Genomic DNA, 22,223 nt, shown 5'->3' with positions numbered 1-22,223 from the left:
AAATATATCCGTCATTGCTTACTGTTATTTCCTCTAAGTGATATCATTATGATATGTATTCATTATCATCTATCCCTATACGGCATATGAGGACTCTTCTACGCTGTCATGAAAGCTATATGAAGAGGATCATAATGGTAATGATTTGTCAAGATATCAGACCTGAGGGGCATTTCATGCAGCGTTTTGGTCGGATATTTTTCTGACAAACTGTTACAAGCTACTGAAATCCTTGCATCTGATTGTGGCTGAGAGCAAATTTGTCCGACAATTTTGTCAGACAAAATGCTTCATGAAACGCCCCCCCCCCCCCCACCTGATGTTTGTATGAATCTTGTGAGCCACTTCCTTTCATAGCATGATGAGTGAGAATGAACTTGAATTTAGTTTAAGATCACAGAGACGCATGCATGTCATGACATTGCCAGCGTTCCGATATCAGTACACTTTGCAGTACACATTCCACTGCCTTATATTCCATGAAATGGCTTGCATCATATTCACATGTCATTTCATTCATAACTTGCAGTAAACTCTTGATTTATAACTTAGGGCTGACGACCTGACGTACAGTTGTACATTGTATCATGCATGAAATAAAAATGATATATATTATTATCCACTTGTTTATAAGCTCATGTCAGACTACAACAAACATCATACCTCCTCGTCTATCAATCTGTTGTCATGTATGAATCATCTTCAAGATACTCACATTGCATTTTTGTTTGCTTATTTGTTTCTTTACATATTTTTTTTTTTAATTTATGTCGGGGAACTCTCACCTTCATTTTATCCGGTACATGTGAACACGCTGTCTTTAATGAATGGAAACACTGACTGTAGTACAAGCTTCACCGGAGATGGCTAATGGACCACTCTGTAGCGCAGATAGACAACAGCTGATTTTATTGTGAAATAGGAAATATGGAGTTGAGAAGGGTTTGATCAGATGTCACACAATTTTGAATTCAGTTCATAATAATAGTCATATTGTGAATGACACTATGACAGCGCTATAAATCATTCCATACATGACCACTGTCTTTTCCTATAAACCGGTGTTTAAGGATCCGTTCAAACTTTTTCAAACGATAATGCAAAGATCGGAACAAGGAGTCTATCTTCTTCTTTACCGTTGAAAAGCAGAGCAGAAACATCGAACACAGATGATTACGAAACATTTTTGGAACAAAATAGCGATGATGAATACACATAAATCATTAGTATAGTTATGTATAAATAGGGCGCTCCAATTCCACGTGGGCCTATAAGGCATACTAATCGAATCACTGCGCAGTGGGTATAGTGAATTTATATCCTTCAACAGAAATAGGTCAAATCCTGCACCCGGCACACTCACTCATCTGAACAAATTTCAAGAAACAGAAGATATATATATATTATGTATTCGTCATCATCGTGTGAATATTGAAATATCGTGGCTCAGGAGATGTTTCGTATGTGTTGTGTTAGTGCTCAATGTTATAAAGCTCGATACCAGAGTCATTAAACACTCTCACCCAGTTGCTCTTACCAATCACGGGACACGGACATTAGCAGACCATGCACTCACAACGGAATGGGAACCACATGAGACCATACCAGCTCCAGCCGAGGTAATCTTCTGTATGCTGATCTAGCCCACAAGGTGTTTACTGGCTGAATAATTCATCAAACAACCACGAACTATAATCAACGTATGCTAGATCCTCTGTCCTCGCAGACCTGTCGAGGAGGTTTCAAGGCCTGGTCCGTTCAATGAGACGGGGCCATGTTTCGGCTGATCGACGTTCTTAATTGGCACTTTTCGTGTTGAAAGCGCACATCTCGCAGTACACTGGGGGTTAGTCAAGTGAAACAGCCACGTCGTAAGAGGTAAACATAACATAAAGTTAACTTCCTGTACGACATACAGGAAGGCTAACCAAGCAGAGAATACCGAGGGGAGAGGATCTTTGTACTGTCAATTGTATCGTGAGCTCCATTATAGCTTTGGGAAAGCTCAGTGTCCCAGACCAAAATCTGGTCTTGTCGATAACAATTGATGTGGTTCCTGAAAGGCCAAGCGGCCTGCAAAGTCCCTCTTTTTGATCTTTTATCCAAATCAGCCATAAAAAGCCCAACTTCGACCCGCAAAAATATGCATCCGCATTTGTTGTTCTTTTTTAAAATCTTAAAGACAGTGTATATACATTTGTACTGATAGCTGGATGATATTGACATTTGAGTATATGAATATAAGAACGACCCAAGTCCATGGAAGACCATTTCGAGTAAACTAAAAAAAACTTCATATCTTTTTTGTTTGTCCAATAATATTCTATTTAACTGTGATGGGAAGGCAACATTGTATATACAAATTAGAACATATATTATTATGACAATTAACATTGACATTAATTGTGGAGAGGCCATTTTGTGTGATGGACTTGGGTCATTCTTTGATTCATGTGGACTTGGGTCGTTCTTTGATTCATATACATGATATTCTGCTATAGAGATGAGAGAAGGACGAGAGAGGGCGCCATAATATGAATGTCAGAATGACCCAAGTCCTTCATTCTTACATTCATATAAGATTTAACTCATTTATTTCAGGCACTTCCGGGGGTAATTAGGATTTATCATTTATACACAAGATGAGTCCATGCATAAGCTACAATTTCCCATGTCAAACTGAATTTGGCCAAAAATTGGACTTGGGTCGTTCTTATATTCATATACTCATTTTCTTCAACGGTTCAATATCTCAGAGCATAGGTGTAAGAGTATTGATAGCTCTCCGCACCCCACCTGAATACTCCCAAACGTAATAAACAGTTTTTTCGTTCAATAATCAAACTTATATTTTCATAAAGACCAACAGTGTCGCACGACCTCGATTGATTTTACAACTAGTGAAAGATCCATTTCTTCCCCTAACGGGGATTAAACAATCAAACCTGCTTTATTGTTTGTTTGCGCTTTTTCTTCGCGTGTTAGCTTGCAGTGAATTGTTATCCCCCCCCCCCCCTTCGTGATTGATTCCGCTGTATTCTCTCCCTGCCATGTGATACAGTTGGACCGCATTCACCACTTCACTGGCCTTTGAATGTCCGATGAAGACGTAAAGAGTGCATAATGTCAAGCAAATTATGCAATCATTTTACGAATGTGCCATCATAGATTCTGCAGACATCTGTATTCTAAACTAAAAGGTAAATTAGTTATGTAAGTGATCTACATTCATTTCATTTTTCAGGATTTTTCCCCTTCAAGATAAAAAAAAAGATACAACACATTGTCTCGGCAGTTCATGGATTTATCAACTACATGCAGGGTGCATCCTTAGAACGAAAACAACAACAACAACGTTATAATGTTTCTTGTGGAGCGTATCACCCTGAAATCAAGAATGATTAAAGGTAAAACATGATAGTTCTCAGAAGGGCTAGAAAGTCATCTTCCACCGTTTGGAAGTTGACTGCAATATCGTACATGGAAATGGAACTTGGCCGTCTGTCTGACACGATTTGCAATGACACTGAGTTGTTCAGGCCCCATTTCACAAAGGAAGTTAGGATGGCAACTTTTGTTGGAATGGCAACTTCCAATAGCAACAGCCAATCATGAAGCTGGATTCTTGTCGTTACCATGACAACTGCCATTCCAGCAAGAGTTGCTATCATATCAACTTTTCATGAAATGGGGTCCAGGGCCCCATTTCATAAAAGTTGTTAGGATAGCAACTTTTGTTGGAATGGCAACTTCCAATAGCAACAGCCAATCATGAAGCTGGATTCTTGTCGTTACCATGACAACTGCCATTCCAGCAAGAGTTGCTATCATATCAACTTTTCATGAAATGGGGTCCTGGAGTGTATTTTGAGGCCCAAAAGTGTAAAATGATTTCGATGATAGTACACACGACTCTATTATACCCGAAGAGTTCTTTCAGTTCAGTAACGTACGTAGCTATAGAGGTAGAAAGTTAGGTGATGACCGATCGTGCCCTACAGCAAACGTATTCCCCGGAAATCTGCATATTATGATGTGATTCACTCTCTCTTTTACTTTCAGAAATATTTCATCGATCATCAATGATTTTTTTTTCTTGCAAAACAATATACAATATATTCACAGTGATGCAATATCTAGTACATTTCGATGAATTTTTTTCCACAATCATAAATGTACAAAAGAATATATTCAATTTTTATTTCATGCCTTTTCATTACGCTTTTTTTTCTTCTTTAGCATTTCAAAAGTCAACATTATTCAGTCTACATAACAATGTATAATGAAGTTTTGCTTCCGGAAAACACACACACACACACATACACACACACACACACACGCATACACACACACACACACACACACACACACACACACACACACACACACACATATATATATATATATATATATATATATATATATATATATTCCTCCTGCTTCGCCTACACTACCCCGATTTACTTTTGCAGGCAAGGGAAAACGAAAGAACTTATACGTCCGGCAGGAGGGCATTTCATGATGGATTCTCAAACATACCCCGAAACTTAACAAAATCATCATATTGCTCCTTTTACTTAATTCATGACATATAACACTGTAAACAGTAAAAAAAAAAGAAGAAGTATGATTAATATATTTCGTAAACATCTGGGCAAGTCTAACTTTATTTCTCATCCCCCGCACACAGTCATATTCATACATGCCCAACAGCAACATATCACTCATCTCAAAATATACACCCCCACATACTACCCAAAGACACACTAAACGGGAGGGAAGATTATTCGCCGTAATAAGTAAAAAAAAAATGAATAAAACGCGAAACGAGGAATATCTGTTAACATGAATAATTCCGATATTCCCACTCTCACATAAAGCGCCAACGGTTCTCTTCTGATCTATCTTGTTCTATTCGGCTTTTAATAAACCAGCTCAGTTGGCGGTATATTCCCTTTTGTCCCTAAAACGTGAAACAGCATAATAATAATAATAATGATAATAATGATAATAATGATAATAATAATAATAATAATAGTAATGACAATAATAATAGTAATGATAATAATAATAATAATAATAATAATAATAATAATAATAATAACAATTATAGTAATAATGATAATATCAATAATAATATAATATCAATACTAACAATTGTAATAATAATGATGATAATACTTCTACTACTTCTACTACTACTACTAATAATAATAATAAGATACTGCATCTTTCCCCATATAGTTACCAATAATTAAATTGATTGAGCTTTTCCTTTATACGGTAAATCAGTTCCAAAGTGGTCCCTTCCCAGCCTATATTTTGTAAAAGAACATAATCATAAAAAAGATATTGCACCCGATATATTATATTCACATGTGTGAAATATGCGTTTATAACTCTTCCTCTTTGTAACAAAATGAGCATAAATCATAAATTCCGACTCTCGCGCGGAAGTTCGATGGATACATGTACCACCATGGTCCGATTTGTCATTTATATATAATACCTACTGTGAAACATAACGTAGCAACCACAATCGGTTATAGACCTACAGTATGTTCTTAGATTGCAATACCGTCTGCGTTCTTTTGGGGTAATATTTTGCATTTTCGTCATTAACCAACTGAAATAGTGTTGTCATAACGCAATTTCACACATTCAATTTTATTATGCATTGTGTGTCCATTTTAGAGAAGAAATAGACAGTTTCTGCAGGCATATTGAAAATATATCTTACATTGAATACATAAGAAATCTGTTTAATATAGTCCTATCAAAAATAATATAATTTTGTAATCATGATAATTTATGATTCATCAGATTGTAATAAAAGATGATGACGTTGATGTTGATGATGATGATGATGATGATGACGATGATGATGAATGATGCTGACGACCAATACTGTCATTGCTATTATCATTAACATCATAAAGAATAGTCACCATGAAATGATGGGAAATTACAGAGAAACAGAGAAAATAGACAGACTGAGGTGGAGGGAAGGATATAGGAGGGAGAGCGGAGAAAAATATTGGTATTTTAGTCATCATTGAGTGCTGAGCTGCATGCATGCAGCAAGCTAGCAGCCAGCAGCGGTAAAGAAGCGCCATCTTGTGCCATGTTTCTGTCACTTGTAGTGAACATACACAAGCCTGTGTCTTCTGTGAGCCGGTTGCGGTAAGTAAGACTAATCCAGACCTTGTAATTCGTAAAAGAGATTATAGTTCTGTGGCACGAGGTTGCCACTGCCTTTTTGTACGTATTGTTAGAGGTATAATATGCTGCAAGATTTTCGTCTCTTTCAACAAACGAGAATTTGCTGCCTGCTTTGTTTGTTGGCATCGTCAATATAATCGACGTTTACGCCCCGTATCAGTCCCATGTATTCAAAACTATGTGAGCTCATGACATTGCAACCAAATGAGCCAATAATCACTTAAAATCTAACGTTATTCAGTGTTACTATGTTGTATACCTTAAAGATGATTAAATCTTACGCACGAATGTTTGTGAAAACATTTTACAAAAAAAAGTGAATTGTCATTTTTCACATTTTTATATGCCCTGAGTCTGACTGCCAGTTTTAAATGATTGAGGGAGAGAGATTTTTTTTTTTTTTTTCATAACACTATCTTGACTGCAGTGTTGTGTAAATGTTCTGCACGTTGTAGAGCTATCATCATGAGTGCCCGAGGCGAGGACGGAGGAGTCAGACCCAGCTAGAAAATAGATCTAGATTCTACTTGTACGCAAAAACAATGGAAAACTACAAGTTTTATGAGGAGTTTATGGATTAATGTGTACTAAAACTGATATGGCTGATGATGACGGCATACTCGTGAAATAGGCCCCACCTGCATCACTGTGTGTCCGTACTAATAGTAATACTACGGCGGCTCGCCTATTTATACTCGTGAATTCAGCCCCACCGTGTGGCGTTCATCAGTAGATAAGCAAGGCGGTGGGGCTTTCTTCCACAATATAAATAGGCCTACTCCAAATTTACTTGTGAATGTGGCCCCACCAAACGGCGTTTACGTGAGATTGATACTGCAGTGGGGCCGATTTCCACAGCATAGCATCTTTCGTCCTCCCTTTCTCCCATTTATTTCTTTGGTCTTCAACTTTTTATTCTTGGAATGACTCCCTACTAATGTCCCTTGACTAATTTAGCGGCCAATTAAACTATAAATACAACCCCAACCTAAAATCTTGCTTCTAATGTACGGTTGCACGCGCACTGCGATGAGGCCTATTTCATGATTTTGCCATCATGACATTATTGCATGATGACTGTGGTGCTATCTGAAATAGAGAAAATCTGTCTGTCTGGAGGATTTTTTTTTACATTTTTTAAAAACTTTTATTAAAACTAGTTTTGTAGCTGAAGGAGGGGATTCTGTGAAGCAAGATGTAGTCTCCGTGAAACATATCCCTGACGACAAGATATAGACTGCTCAATATCTTAAATTTCTTGACAGTATTTACATGATCGGTGGTACACACATGCTGAAAGCACGCATTGGCACTTTTTTTTTAAACAAATGTTATGTGATGATTGAGCAGTGAATCCTTCGGGTAGTGTGATTGTTGTCTTTAAAACGTGTTGATAGTATATCTATGTAGCACCTGTAGTCAAACAGCACATCTGTTTCCAATCACCTTGTCCACAGGGGTCATCAACAAAGCAAACCAGGAAGGTGTGTAGATGCAGGAGTGATCCTGTACCATGCAGGCCATTGGGAAAGCTGAGATTGGTGTGTCCACATTCTTCGCCTCAAGGTACGCCAACGACCAGTGCGGCGCAGATGGCCTACCTCTGACCCCTAGCTCCATCAAGATTCTGGGACGGTTCCAGGCCCTGAAAGTCCGCCACCATCCTAGGCTCTGCCAATATCTGGATGTCGTCAGGGGCAAGCACGGTGAGCATCACCCAGGGTTGTGGTCAGTGGTGTGGTGTGCATGATGCATTATATATCATCGGCGTTACAGACATGACATTTTAGGCCTGTTTTGTGCATAATTTCTAGAGTTTATGTAGGAAGGAGAAGCAAAGCATGATTAAAATCAAAAGTTTGTGGACAAAATGAAAGGGAAATTTATGATAGAAATTGGACGATAATAGGGTGAAGGAAATTGCATGATAAAAAATCATGTCTTCCTTGTAATGCCATTTGTTTAACAAGCAAAATTCTGTCCTGCTTCAGTCTCTTCATTTTCATTTTCTCCTGTCCATGATTCGTGAAGTGTCTGCGTTGTTGCTGTGATGCATTTCTTTTGTATCTTTGTAATGTACAGAGCGGCTGATAATAGTTGCAGAGCACTATGGCAATAATGTGGAATTGGAAGGGAAGAATGGCAACTTACAAGAGTGAGTATCAGACCCTTATATACTGTAAGACCAGAAACATTTGCGGCACAAAACTTTCATGAATTAGAGCTGATGGCCTTCTTCACAGCATGAAACTTTCACGAATTGCCTCTGGCATTCAGTGCATTTTGTAGATAAACACTTTCACATGTATTTTACCTTTACAAAGCGTGGTTCCTAGCAAAATTCCCAAAATTTTAATGCATGTGAAAATTTCTGTTTTTTTAGTATAATCATCACTTGAAAATTTGTTCTGATATGAATTAAATAATGGAGTGGAGATGTTTGTTTGTTTGCTTTTCAAGATGGCGTTCATTTTATGTGCAGTAAGGCAGTTATGAGTGCTTCAAATAACTGCCAGGGGCATGCTGTGGTTGTTTGTTTTGATTAATAGCAGTGTTGGTAAAGATGATATTTTACATACATGGTAAGTCTACCTGGGAAGACAATTATATGATCACTGGTTTATAGGGGGAGCATCTTTGTTCAGGTCCTGTCAGAACACCCCCCCCCCCCCCCAAAAAAAAAAAAAAAAAAAAAAAAAAGGTCAATTAATAGATAAAATAAGGAAGGGTTGTTTTGGGGTTTGTGTGATGTTTATATTTGATTGGTTTTGCTCGACTGTTTTTTTAGTGACATTTCTTGTTTCTGTTTCTTTTCAGTCCTGAAAAGATTTTGCAAGTGATTCATGAGACCCTTGAAGGACTGAGCTACATGCACAAGAATGGACTGGTTCATCGAGGAATTTGCCCAACTAGCATTCTCCTAGATTCAGAGGTACATCAAATATCAACCACTTAACTGCAGAGTGCCTATCAGTGGGCATTTGTTTTATTATTCCATATCTTATTTTTCACCTGCAGGTTGATAGTGGTAGGCTCATGAGGAGTTACCTTCAAATTGAAGATAACTTGCCATGAAATTTTGAACATGAAATGTAACCCACAAATGTCATCCTCATGAAAATGAAAAGACCCAGATAGATTTAAATATAGAAACTAGGTTTAAACCTTAGATCTGTTTTATCAAAATCTGATAAACTAACCTAACATGATGGTGTGATACTTAGCAGGGTACTAGTAAGCATTTGTTATGCCATGTGTTTTTGAGGACCAATTGCTTGTGAAAGTACAGTCAAACCTGTCTGTAGTGGCCACCCAAGGGGGATGAAAAAAGTGGTCGTTGTAGACAGGTGGCCACTGTAGACATGGTTGTAACATATATGGACAAGATGTATGTAACAATTTATATACTAGGTAATATCTTGTCACTAAAGCTGTCACATGATTTTAGACTACAACATGCCATGATTGCCAAAACATTACCTCTCTTATGATCTTCTTATGAACGTCTCTTCTTCCCACGTACCCTAGGGTCATGTGAGGCTTGCGAAGTATGGGCATTATCACATCACCAACGGAGGCACGGATGTCACATTTCCCATAGGGTGAGGATAGAATGTACAATGAACACTGTAAATGATACAAAGCAGTGTTGGAGCATTCCAGCTGCTGGGTGGAAAGTTTGTACAGTGCACTCCCGTTACAACGAACATGGTTATAACGAAATTTCGTTATAACAAAGTAAATCTTGTGGTCCCAAAATTATCACCATTAAAGTCTATGGTACAAAATTCGCTTATAACGAACATGGTTATAGCGAAGTCTTTTCCGAGCACCACAGACAAAGAAAAACAAAAGAAATGTGCTCCGTTATAACGAAATGCGAATTGCTTTCGAACATACGTAGCGGAACAAGCATTTATAGCGTTTCTGCATGGGTGAGCGTTTCACACCACTGTGTGTTCGCTCCTTGTGTCACGCACAGTTTCTGAGGGGAACTTGCGTTTATTATTGTAATACAGTTATCCCATCACATTTCACATAGCTTTCCAGTGTATGATGAGTATTCAGCAAAGAGAATATGATATATATATGTGGTTTCCTTGTTTTCGTTATATATTGTATTTGTTTGGTTATAACGAAAGAAAACTGCCGGTCCCGAGCATTTCGTTATAACGGGAGTGCACTGTAGTGATCTTTGCAAAGGATTGCGGGTGTCATTAAAGGAAAATGGCTCATTGTAAACAGCAACATGCCAGCCTGTTCATATTTCATGTTTCGTTTTGTGATTCCTGTGCAAGAGGTGTGACATGGGGTTGCTTTGTAGCTATAGCAACAAGAGCGATGTTGCAAAGATGGTAAGCAGCAACATACATATACATGTATTATCCCCGCTGTTCTGAGTAGAATTTGCAAGGCATGCCGCAGCTTGTAAAAGATGTCTGAATGATACCTACAAAAGTGATATATAATTCAGTACTGCAAAGCTCACTCCTTTGTGGAGGTGCTTTTAACACTCTGTATTCGTCATACCAGACAAGCATGTTATCAAAAACCAGTTTTATGGTTAATGCAGTTATATTTCAAGGGAAACATTGAGTATATGTTTTACAATTCATTCATGTTTGCATTTCCCTTTGATTGTCTTGTTGCACTTGTGATCGAATTAATCTGAAAGAAGTGCAGCCATGTGAATCATGATAGCAGTGTCTTTGTCTCCTTCCTTGTAAACATGTCATGCATGCTGCAGGTAAGAGGGTTGATAGAAGAGAAGAAAAAGATATATTATGAGACATGGGCACCATTTCATGAAAGTTGTCAGCCCTGACAAGTTGTCAGTCTCTGACAAATACCATAGTAACAGTCAGTGATCAGAGCTCCTCAGCTTATCAAAACCAAGAATTTTACTGAAATTGTCAGAGGCTGACAACTTTCATGAAATGGTGCTACGGATTACTATGTTTTAGGCAGTCGACTGCATTGTATGGGTCAACTAATGTTAAGGGACTTCTCAGTGTTCACATACCAACACAGCCAGTAATAATCAAGCTTGCATTGTGTATGCCATTCCTTAGGCATCCGAGATACATGGCTCCCGAAGTCCTGCGGGGAGGTCCTTCCTCCCTGGCCAACGGGGATTCCCCCACCTCGGACCTCCCGCCCCAGACTCACCTCCCGTCTGGCCCAAAGGTGGACGTCTGGTCCCTCGGCATGGTCATCCTGGAGCTGTGCCTCGGTCAGCAGCTCTGGCCGCGGGCCACCCTGTCCCAGATTCTGGCCAAGGTAATGCTGCTGGGCAAGCACGGGTCACAGGTCCACCCGCTGGACACCATAGTGGACGAACATGGTGGACGGCAGCAGCTTCAGGTAAGAGACTTTCCTCAAAAACCAGATACTAATAACATTTTATCTAGAACAACATTGATTCATGACTATTATGCAGTCACCAGACATGTGATGAGATTTACCTTCATATTACTTTTTCTTCTTTGTATGGCCATGTGACACAAATTGTTGTTCATGTTTAAGAACATTGTGAAGTCAGCTACCTTCCATCATTTGTGCTGGAATGCTACATAGATTGAAATTTGATGTCTATTTGTGTGTTTTATATTTTCTCCCCAGAAATATCCAGCTGTCCTGCAATTATTCCTGAGACAGTGTCTATCAGCTTCTCCTCAGCAAAGGCAAGTTTTCCCAAATTTTTCAGATTCAGCGTACTTGATTTTCATTTAAAGCCCCGGTCACACAGCACTCCAAGTCTAAATCACATACAAAAAGTTATGAAAATCTGGTGGTCGTGGTCGTAAGTGGTAATTTGTTGGTCAAATTTTGGTTTGGCCCTGCTTTGTACGGGGTATGGCCGTCGGCGGCTGTTCCACTGCTGAAGCACTACCTAAGCACGGCTAACCACATCCATCCACGTGTATGTACGCGGAAAAATCCATTTGTCAGTGATAAGCCGCTAAACACACGCCATTCCCGTGATACCAACGCGTAACACGTGTCAGATGACCATGCTCTGCCCGTGACAGACCGCTAAACTTTCTTGTCTTACCGCGTCTCCCCAAGTTTTAATCACAGCTGGAACACAGATTATCACGTGTGTTTCACGTGTGTTGCACGTCTGTACCACGTGTGCCGCCCGTGGTTGTCCGCGGAATAAAATTTTGAGCAGTTCAAAACTTTTTACCGCGTCTGACGCGTTCCAATTTTTCCCCGCGTCCTGCCACGTCTATAAATCAACCGTAGCTCATCTTAAACTCGACATCAACGCAAACAACATCGTCTGCTTCACGGGAGACCACTTTTTGGCATGTTTTGGCCGTGATTACGTCGTAAAGCGCTGTGTGACCGGGCTTTGAGTAGTCTGATGAAGACCTAGGCTAAGGGCACAAAGATGCTGTTCCTCTCAAATTTGAATTTGACTTTGCCTTGCATAGAACTTGTTCCCACCAGTTTTACGGAGAAAATAAATGGGAATGAGTGATGTTGATTTAATAGTGCTGAACATTGTTCATCTATGCAACCAGTGTTAAAGAGAGAAAAATCTCTTGTATACTTTATAACAGGTCAGTTTACAGTGTACACCTTGAATTATTAGTAGCGTTAGAATTTAGAACTAGCTATCAAGTTAGGTATTCAAATTCCCTGTCCCTTTCTCTTGACAAATAGAACACTTGTACTTTATATGGCATATAGTTGGCAGTAGTTTTATTTTTGCAAATTTTGCTAGTCAACTGATATTTGCAAATTGACAAAAATCCCAAATATTGCCTCTGTAACGCATATGCAATGTATAAATCATCTCTGCAGTGGGAAAATTGCAAACTTTGCTTTTTGAAAAACAAAACAAAAAGCAAAGGATGGTGCCTATATTAATGTACAACTTATGCCAAGTCTGTCTCATTAAAATTGCCACCTACCGGTATATGCCCTTGATATGACACCCCCACACAGACCAAGTGCCGATGAGCTGCTTAGGACAGAAATGCTGAAGGCAAGGGAGCCCTTGCCACTCCTGGCTCCCAGCAGTCTAACCATGTTCAGGTACCAGGGCTTGCGCTGCAAAGACCTGGAACTCTCCGAGGATGACGAACACATAGCAGGTATTGTCGTTAGACTTCTAGGGTTTTGACAAAAAAAAACCTTTTTGTTATTCAGATTCCTACTACTTGTTACTTTGCAATATTTTGTGAACAAGCCTGTGTTAACTTTTAAACACTGTTAACTTCTAAAATGAGAGTGAACATCAAGAATAAACAAGTCAGAGTAAAGAATAAAAGACCAAAAATAAAACAAAAACAAATGGATTAATGCCAAATTATTATGTCCTTATGCACTTTGGTGCAGTATTCATACAACTTGACTTTGTTCACCAGTCTTGGGGAAGTGAAGCCAGCTTACACATTGTCCAGTTTCTTTGAGAGGTACTTACACCTTTAATCTGTAATCAAGAAAAGCTATCAATTAAGGCATGTTTGCGGTCCATGTTAATTTTTTTTTTTTGAAATATGAAAATTCAATCATATAGATAATACAAGGAAAAGCTTGCATCAAATTTTGGATCAATGATCCTCGAATTTGGCTGTAAGAAATGAAAACAATTCTGTCGTATATTTTCATTCTCTTAGCTGTTTGTACCTCCTGTGTTTTATCAGTCACCTTTTAGAAACTTTTTGTCAGTTTACATTCATATTCCAATTAAAAGCATGATTAGTATTAATGTTCACCGTGCAAGTAAAGAGGATGATCATTTTCACCCAAAGCGAGCCTTTTCACATTTGACTGGGACCCCACCCCCAGAACAGGTTGAAATCTTGCATGCCAAAACCCCATGAAAGATCCCTGAAATGCTGGATGAGCCTTCAGACTTCCAAAATTGTAGTCATCCATAATACTATCTGTATAGGAGAAGAACACATCCAAATGGGGGAATAAAGCCATAAACAGACCTCCAAATATCTTTTGATAATTTCAAAATATGGTTGGCATCAAAGCATATGGTATCCAAAGCGCATGCTGCACTGTTGGTTGGGTTACAGTGGATAAGACTTCAGACTTTCAATTTGAGGACCAGAGTTTGAATCCAGCCCACTGCTTACGTCCTTGGACAAGATGTCTGTACCCACCATGTCCCTCTCGACCCAGGTGAATAAATGGGCACCAGTCGATGTTAGGTTAATGATAATGGCAGGGCCCGTGGGTAAAGCAGTGGCAATACCAGAGACTCCAACTCTCCCGCCGAAATCCCATTTTTGCAAAATCTCCCATTCTCCCGCTTGAGATTTAATTTCTCCCGCCCTGGCTCTGTGTCTTCCGTTGGAAAGGATTTCTTACTTATTGCTATTGTACATGTATGTTGACAAAATAAGCCTTAACAATAGATAGCACCAGAGAGCATCTTAGAACCCTTGGAGTCTCCCGTTTGCTAGGGGTTTCAGGCGGGAGAATCTCCAGATCAGAAGGTGCTTTGGGTTGGAGTCTCTGCAATACTGAAGAGGCAACCATGGATTTGAAGAAGACCACATCAGACCTCCACACCATTCTAAATTTGGAGGAAAGAATCTGGATTTTGGCTATTCCCAGCTTTTGTTTCACTGGGAGTTTCTTATTTTTCTTGCTAATTTACTACACACTCCAACAGAAACTGCGCTTTCTTTCCTACTTTTGAGCCACGTCATCCCTATTTTTTCGGTTAGAAAGGTTGGGAGGTCTGCCATGGTATTGTAATATTTATTTTGATAAACCTCTCACAAGCGAGATCTTGATGAACTCCACCTCCCACTCTTCTCCCCTAGATGATGAGGACCACCTGGCCCAAAGGCCCATGAAGGAGGTCTACTACCTTTGGACCCTGGGTGGAGGGGACCTGGAAGGGGAGCTGAGGAAAAAGGGCCTCCTCCGCAGCCAGCCTCCCATCTGTGCTCTGGCCAAGTGAGTGACCGTATAGGATAAACTTGATGCATCTGTGCCCCCATGGCACACACAGAGCCACCAACTAGCATGTTTTTATGCCTCCGACACGAAGTGGTGCCGGAGGCATTATGTTTTCGGGTTGTCCGTCTGTCCGTCCGTACGTCCGTCCGCCCGTCCGCATTAGTTTACACGATAACTTGAGTAATATTGACTGGAATTTTACAAAACTTGGTCCAAGTATAAAGTATGATGGGCAATTACTTGATTAGATTTTGGGTGAACTCGGCAAAAGGTCAAAGGTCAAGGTCAAATCATGAAATTGTATTCGTTTACACGATAACTCAAGACTGGATTGAGCAAATTTCACCAAACTTTGTCCAAGGATGATGTATGATGGGAAATTACTTGATCAGTTTTTGAGTGAAATTGGACAGAGGTCAAAGGTCAAAGATCAAGGTCGAATCCTAAAATTTATCTGTTTATGTGATAAATCAAAACTGGATGAAGCAACTTTTTCCGAACTTTGTCCAAGGATGATGTTTGATGGGGCAATTTGTGGAGTAGTAAGTATAATAGTGAAATTGGCAAGAGGTTAAAGGTCAAAGTCAAATGCTAAAAATGTTGCTATTTCCCCCATATCTATGCAATGCCCGCAGGTATTTTCTTGAATTTTAGTGTGGACATGTACTACTGCGCAAAGATTCTCCAGAGAGAGTTTCATGTCATAAGGTCAAAGGTCAAAGGTCAAAGGTTGGGTGAAAATGTTACAATTTCACTTTTCTCGCAAATGGTTCAATGTATCTTCATGGAACTTGGTACATACGCATGTACTGACTGGCAGGGATTATCTAGGGAATTTAGGGGTCATGGGTCAATAGTCAGGGGTCAAAGGTTAAGGTCAACTCCTCAAAAGGTCACCATAACCCTCATATACTAGTATGCAATGCTTGCAGGATTATTTTTAAAACTTGATGTATACATGTTTTACCTAATGGAGATTCTTTGTGAAATTTCCTGCCAGGTCAAAGGTCAAAGGTTACGGGTCAAAGGCCAGGCTAAAAAGCAAAAAAATATATATATATTGTAATTACACTTTTTCTTCATACCTTGAAAATTACTCAATGCATAAACTTATAAAAGGGTCGGTCAAAAGTCAAGTAAAAATCCTCAATTCCCCAAATACATGAACCTGCACTCTTAGACAATTATAGCAAACCTAGTTCAAGGAAAGTGAACATTCAAGACATTTCTGACAAGCCTGTCATTTCAGTATTTTGCAAGTTATGTGAAACTATCATCACACACTGTGAAGACATTGTACTATACTCCTATTTGGAGAATCAAGCATTATGGCGGAGGCATACCAGTTGCCATTGCGACATTTCTAGTTTTTTTTTTTTTTTTTTAGTATATTTCAACTGTGCACAGCAAAACATAATTAGGCACATTACCTAAAGGTCTGAGTTTGTTTTTTTTTTTTTCTCTCTCTCTCTCTGCATCAGTATATTCTTTAGTCTCAAAAGGTTGGCAGCCCTATACAATGTACATATATCATCACACATTAAAGCAAAAAAAAAATACATTGATGGAATAAACTGAGATGGAGAAACTAGTAGTGGTATACATGGTGTTATACAGATGGAGTGGTACAAGTGTGAGCATGTCAGGATGAAAATGAAGAACCAGCATGTGAGCTGACAGCAAAAGCAGTGTGCTCGAGAGAAATGTCTCTTGTTTTAGCAGTGATATCTGTTAGGGGACTCCACACACAGAGCACAGTTGGGCTGATAGTACCAGATATAAATGTGTGACATATGTGACCTTCTCAGTGCAGAAATGCATGAGACATTTGTACACATGTTGTGAAGATTACACTTTTATGTATATGGCTTGCAAACTCAAATGGGGTCAATACGTCATAGACTGGTGTGCATTTTTGCCTTCTTTCCCCGGCAGCATTGTGACTGATGGTGGGGACATGCACGGGAAAGAGAGGGACACCAGCTCGCTGAACGATGACACCGTGGTGATCCTATCCCTGGAGCAGCTGAGGAAGCGGCTGGAGAACATCGAGGAGGAAGCTTTCTACCCGCTGCTGGACGAGGAGTGAGTTCAGATGGTAGATGGTAGAATTATCTTTGAATACATGTACTGTAAAAGTGGATATTTTTGCGCAACTAATTTTTTGCGCTCGGCCCGGTGAGAAGAGTTTCGCATGTTTTTAAGTCCACGGAATCAAGACAGTAAGTACTGGAACATATGGCATGTAAAAATATTCGCGTGCTTTTATTTTCGCGCTAGTTTCTGGTTTCAAGTTTCAAGTTTATTCAAAGTTTCCACAATACAAAAATTACATAAGAACAATAATATGTAACAAGGAATACATTGTTGGATATATGCGAAATGCTCGAAAATTTCCACTTTTACAGTAACACAAGAAAAATTCAATTGCAAAACATGTTAACTCCATCCTTGTTTGTAATTTGAAATATTTGTAATTATGCCTTCAATAATATTCCTTGGTGTGTAGCAAGTGAGGCATCACTGAGTTTAAATGGCAGGTGGTACAATTATCTTTGAATACATGGAACACATGAAAAATTCAATCGCAAAATGAGTTAACTCCATTCTTGTTAATTTGAGATATTTCAGATTAAATCTGCTAAAAAACGAAGAATATAATAAGAAAATATGAAATACTTTTATTTATGCCTTCAATAATATTCCTTGGTATGTAACAAGTGAAGTATCTCTGGAAAGGGTATATTTTGCTCTATCTGATGGTGGACTGTACTTTGAATTGTTTAAAAATGGCGCTTAACCCATTTTGCGATCAATCTCTTCATATATGTACATGTATACCAAAGCTTCTGGGGTATTATTAGTTACCCCCTGCTTGTTCACGAAATACGGCCAAATATCTACGGTCTGGTGCCATATTCCATGAGGCCGGAGGCCTCATGGAATATGGCACCAGACCGTAGATATTTCCCGTATTTCGTAAGAACAAGCAGGGGGTAACGATTTTATCTTTTTAAGTGTAAGTGCTAACCTTCTTTTCGCTGTTTTCCTTTCTTGAATGATATTGAAATCGCTGGCTGTCAGCCATGTTGACTTACATCTCGCGAGCTGATTATGCGCGCATACATCCACGCGCAGCTACTGTAGCTAGCTGTAAGACAGCACGTCTCAGGCAAAGACGCACATCACCTGAGACGCGCTGACTTTGAAGTTCTTGATGTTGTTCATCAAGCGTCTTTGAGTGGTCTCAGGTGATGTGCGTAATACGCTTGAGGACCGCGCGCTGTCCATTTGTTTTGTACAGGATTAGTGTGCACTTTCTTTGTCTTTTCAGTTAAGCGTCTTTGCTGTGTAACCTGGAATATCATGATGTCATATCACGGAACAAGGAAAATATTCAGTGGTTGTTCTGAGTGTGAATGACCAATGAGATTACAGAATTCACAATCACCAAAAGATAAATGTGTATACCCAACTTTATGTTTTTATTCCTTGAGATCATGGGTTCAAATCCTACCCATGCCCTCATGTTTGGTCTTTGAGCAATAAATGCAACTGCCGGTATTTAATGTACAGTGCTGCTCTTAATTAACGAGGGGTAAGGAAACGCTGCTTGTCAGATCTATTTGACGTGATTTGTTTGTATGTACCTGATATACTTTCATGAAGAGTACGTACTACCAAATACAAACACAGAAGACAACTCAAAGCATATGGAAGTAATGCATCATACTCTGACTCCGGGTGCCACTGACACCTACAATGTAGACACTGTTTGGAATCCATCAATGTAAAGCAATGAGTGTAGAGAGGTACATGATTGCATGCCATAATTGTCACATTTGACGTCCGTGGTTTAGATACGTATATTTATGACAATGATTGCCCATGCACTTCCATATACTATTGATCATTTCACATAGTATGGTGTGGTGTAATGTTTTATGCCACTATAATACTAAAGATTTTATGTAATGTGTAGTATGTTATGGTATGATAAACATACAAAGCTGCATATATTATTTCTGATATGAAATCAATTCAATTCAATTCAATTTCAATTCATTTCATACTTCTGGTATATATCAATATTACATCAAAAGTAATAGCACATTCCAAAGTTCTTGTGCATTGTATGTCAATAATAGTCAATAATATGTACCAAAGAAACAAAAAAAAAAATAGAATGTACATACATGGTATACATAGTACTTGTAGTTATAATGAAAACTGGTCGAATCTCGGTTCGGGTTGTACAAAGAGAAGTATGACGGGACCTACATGAAAGCAAGCTTGTTTGGCTGTAAGCCCGGTGTAATCAGTGTTTGTGAAAGAGAAATGGAGAACGGAAAAAAGTTGGACCCGGTGATTTAATAATACCAAATAAGGGAAGCGGTTACTGTTACTGTTACTTTTGTTCGATTCTGCTTCCCTCATCAGACCGAATGAAGGTCTGCCGACATCGTCCAGCAGTTCGGAACTCTCGGAGGCAGCCAACTTACCCCTCATCATCAGAGAGAGGGACATAGAGTATCAGGTAGGCGTGGCTTGTTCAACATTCTTTACTAGGGTCATCAGATACATGCCTGCATCCCCACACAGACAAAAATATGCTGTTGTTGTACATGACTAGCAATAGCACCAGGTCATCAAGCCTTCTCAAAGTGCCCAGTTACAAATATGTTAGCAATGCCCATACAAAATGAGTATTTAAAGCTATTTTGATTGATTCGTGTTACAAATAGGAAAGGTTTGCAAATACCACTGTTTGCACCTCATCAATCAAGATCAGGATGATGCACAACTTTGAAAGTAGTAGATTAAAGAGATGGTACAGTATTGGTGGAGGCAAGGATTAGGATTTTAACTTTTTTTGTGAGATAGCAAGAAACCACTTATGAAATAGTACAGAGCATACCATTCTATTACAAAAAGGAATTCGAAGTTTATTAAATGAAAATCCGTTTTGGAATGGCTGAGACATCCAAAAACAAAGTAAAACAAAGCAATCCCAATAAAAGGTGGGTCCCACCTTTTATTAGAATCACTCTGTTTTGGATATCTCAGCCATTTCTAAATCAATTTTCATCAAATAAATGTTGAATCCCTCTTGGAAGTGCATGCTCTTTCATATTTCATAAGGGGCTTCTCATTAAATGAAAGAAAGATATTATTCATAGGGGTGAAGGTTCAGGTGTGAGTTTCTTCAATTTGTCTCGCTCTACAAATTAAATTTGTTAAGATGTTTGTTAATTTACAGATCAGCAGTTGCGATCTTAACAGACAAATTGAAAAAACTCACACCTGAGGTTTCTCATTATCTCACCAAAAAAATGTAAGAAACCTGAAGTTAGGTCTCAACCAAAACTATACGAGCCCTTTAAGCTTTTTTGATTGATTCATGCCACAGATAGGAAAGGTTTGCAAATACCACTGTTTGCACCTCATTAATCAAGATCAGAAAATATGAAATACCAGGTCCAAGATGTTCTCTGATTCATTACTTGTCTTAATCAGGATAAAAGACACAAAGTCTAGACACTAAACCACAGCACATATTGTGAATGTGATTAGCACTATCGTTCATCGTAATTTGAAAAGCTGCAGTAGAATTCAGCTTTAAAAGTGCAAGAGGCAGCGGGTGACCCAAATTTGTCTGTTTGTATCACTTTGATCTGTCACTTGAGTGTGATAGATGATGTTATAAAACACTGACTGAACTCCCAGAGTCCCACTTATCCTCACAACTACAGGCGATGCTTTGCAAAGAACCAAAATTTCACATTTTGTTTTACCTTTGATCCACCATTTTTTTTTTCTTCCCCCCCCCCCCCCTCCAAAAAAAAAAAAAACAGATATGTCATAATATACGATATGTCACACTACCTTTAGGCTTCTATTGTCAGCATAACCTAATTTGAACACATTTTTTGATTGATATGATTGAAAAGTTTCGGAAGAGGAGGAGATAAAGATGGAAAGAGAAGACTGAAGGAAAAATCAAAATAAAACAAACAAAGTATTTATTTCGTTATTAAAGGGAAGATAAACCCCAAGAGCAATGTGGATTGAGTGAAAGCAGCAACATTAGTAGAATACATCAGTGAAAGTTTGAAGAAAATCGGACAATCGATGCAAAAGTTATGAATTTTTAAAGTTTTGATGTTGGAACCGCTGGGTGAGGAGACTACTAGAGGTTATGACGTATGAGTGGACAACAATACCAAGAAAATATAAAGAAAATTCTGGAAAAATCAATTTTTCATGGAAATTACAAATTCCATCAACTTGATATTGACATATGTTAAGGATAGCAATTATCCCCCTCATGCTTTCTGAAAGCGGTTGATCCATTGCTCTTTCATGATTCTAGAAAAGTGAATTTTTGTTGAATTTCCTTTATATTTTCTTTGTATTGTTGTCCACTCATACGTCATATCCTCTAGTAGTCTCCTCACCCATCGGTTCCAACACCAAAACTTTAAAAATTCATAACTTTTGCATCGATGTCCGATTTTCCTAAAACTTTCACTGATGTGTTCTACTAATGTTGCCGCTTTCACTCAATCCACATTGTTCTTTAGGTTTACCTTCCCTTTAAACCAATGAGTATCTGCTCTGGGTATCAAATAGATGATTTATAATGCTGATGGTGAGTAAATATACCACTCTTTTTGGTGAACACCAAGTCATCACTTGAGACCAATCTCAATCTTGATAAAGTTCCATCGGGTGGTCCTGTTTGACCGGCTTCTCAAGGGATACCCTTACACCATCGGGAGGATATGGAAGGAAGCGAGGACGGACATCCCGCCTCTCTATCGTGATGAGACCTGGGCTGCTCTCCTTGGGGTAGAGGTGAGTTTGGGGTGTATTTTTGTGATTTTTTTTTGGGGGGGGGATTTTAAAGATGATTTCACTTATAAGTACCATGATTTGAAAAATAAAAGGAGACCTCTAGATGATTTTTAGACTTTTGCATTTGAACGTCTATGAATTGGTTATACTGGATACAGAGTTTCTGAATTTGTAGTGATTGGGGAGAGGATTAATAACGTTTTCAA

The 22,223-nt window shown here is 38.8% G+C and overlaps 1 protein-coding gene across 1 annotated transcript in view; it reads left to right on the top strand.

The window, feature by feature from the left end:
* Nucleotides 1-6,158: 6,158 nt before the first annotated feature.
* LOC139727548 (TBC domain-containing protein kinase-like protein) overlaps nt 6,159-22,223 on the top strand; it is a 40,318-nt gene continuing 24,253 nt past the window's right edge. Inside the window, exons 1-12 of the mRNA XM_071638532.1 lie at nt 6,159-6,183; nt 7,680-7,928; nt 8,305-8,377; nt 9,040-9,154; nt 9,751-9,824; nt 11,295-11,586; nt 11,845-11,906; nt 13,180-13,328; nt 15,021-15,156; nt 17,095-17,244; nt 19,600-19,696; nt 21,883-22,017. Of these exons, the coding sequence (XP_071494633.1) occupies nt 7,736-7,928; nt 8,305-8,377; nt 9,040-9,154; nt 9,751-9,824; nt 11,295-11,586; nt 11,845-11,906; nt 13,180-13,328; nt 15,021-15,156; nt 17,095-17,244; nt 19,600-19,696; nt 21,883-22,017 (1,476 nt within the window). The 5' untranslated portion in view covers nt 6,159-6,183; nt 7,680-7,735. The remainder of the gene's footprint in view (nt 6,184-7,679; nt 7,929-8,304; nt 8,378-9,039; nt 9,155-9,750; nt 9,825-11,294; nt 11,587-11,844; nt 11,907-13,179; nt 13,329-15,020; nt 15,157-17,094; nt 17,245-19,599; nt 19,697-21,882; nt 22,018-22,223) is intronic.

The sequence above is a fragment of the Diadema antillarum genome, unplaced genomic scaffold (assembly GCF_040938485.1).
Source record: "Diadema antillarum isolate AM-2024a unplaced genomic scaffold, OU_Dant_1.0 scf00000018, whole genome shotgun sequence".
Classification (NCBI taxonomy): domain Eukaryota; kingdom Metazoa; phylum Echinodermata; class Echinoidea; order Diadematoida; family Diadematidae; genus Diadema; species Diadema antillarum.
This window is presented reverse-complemented; position numbering and strand designations above follow the sequence as displayed.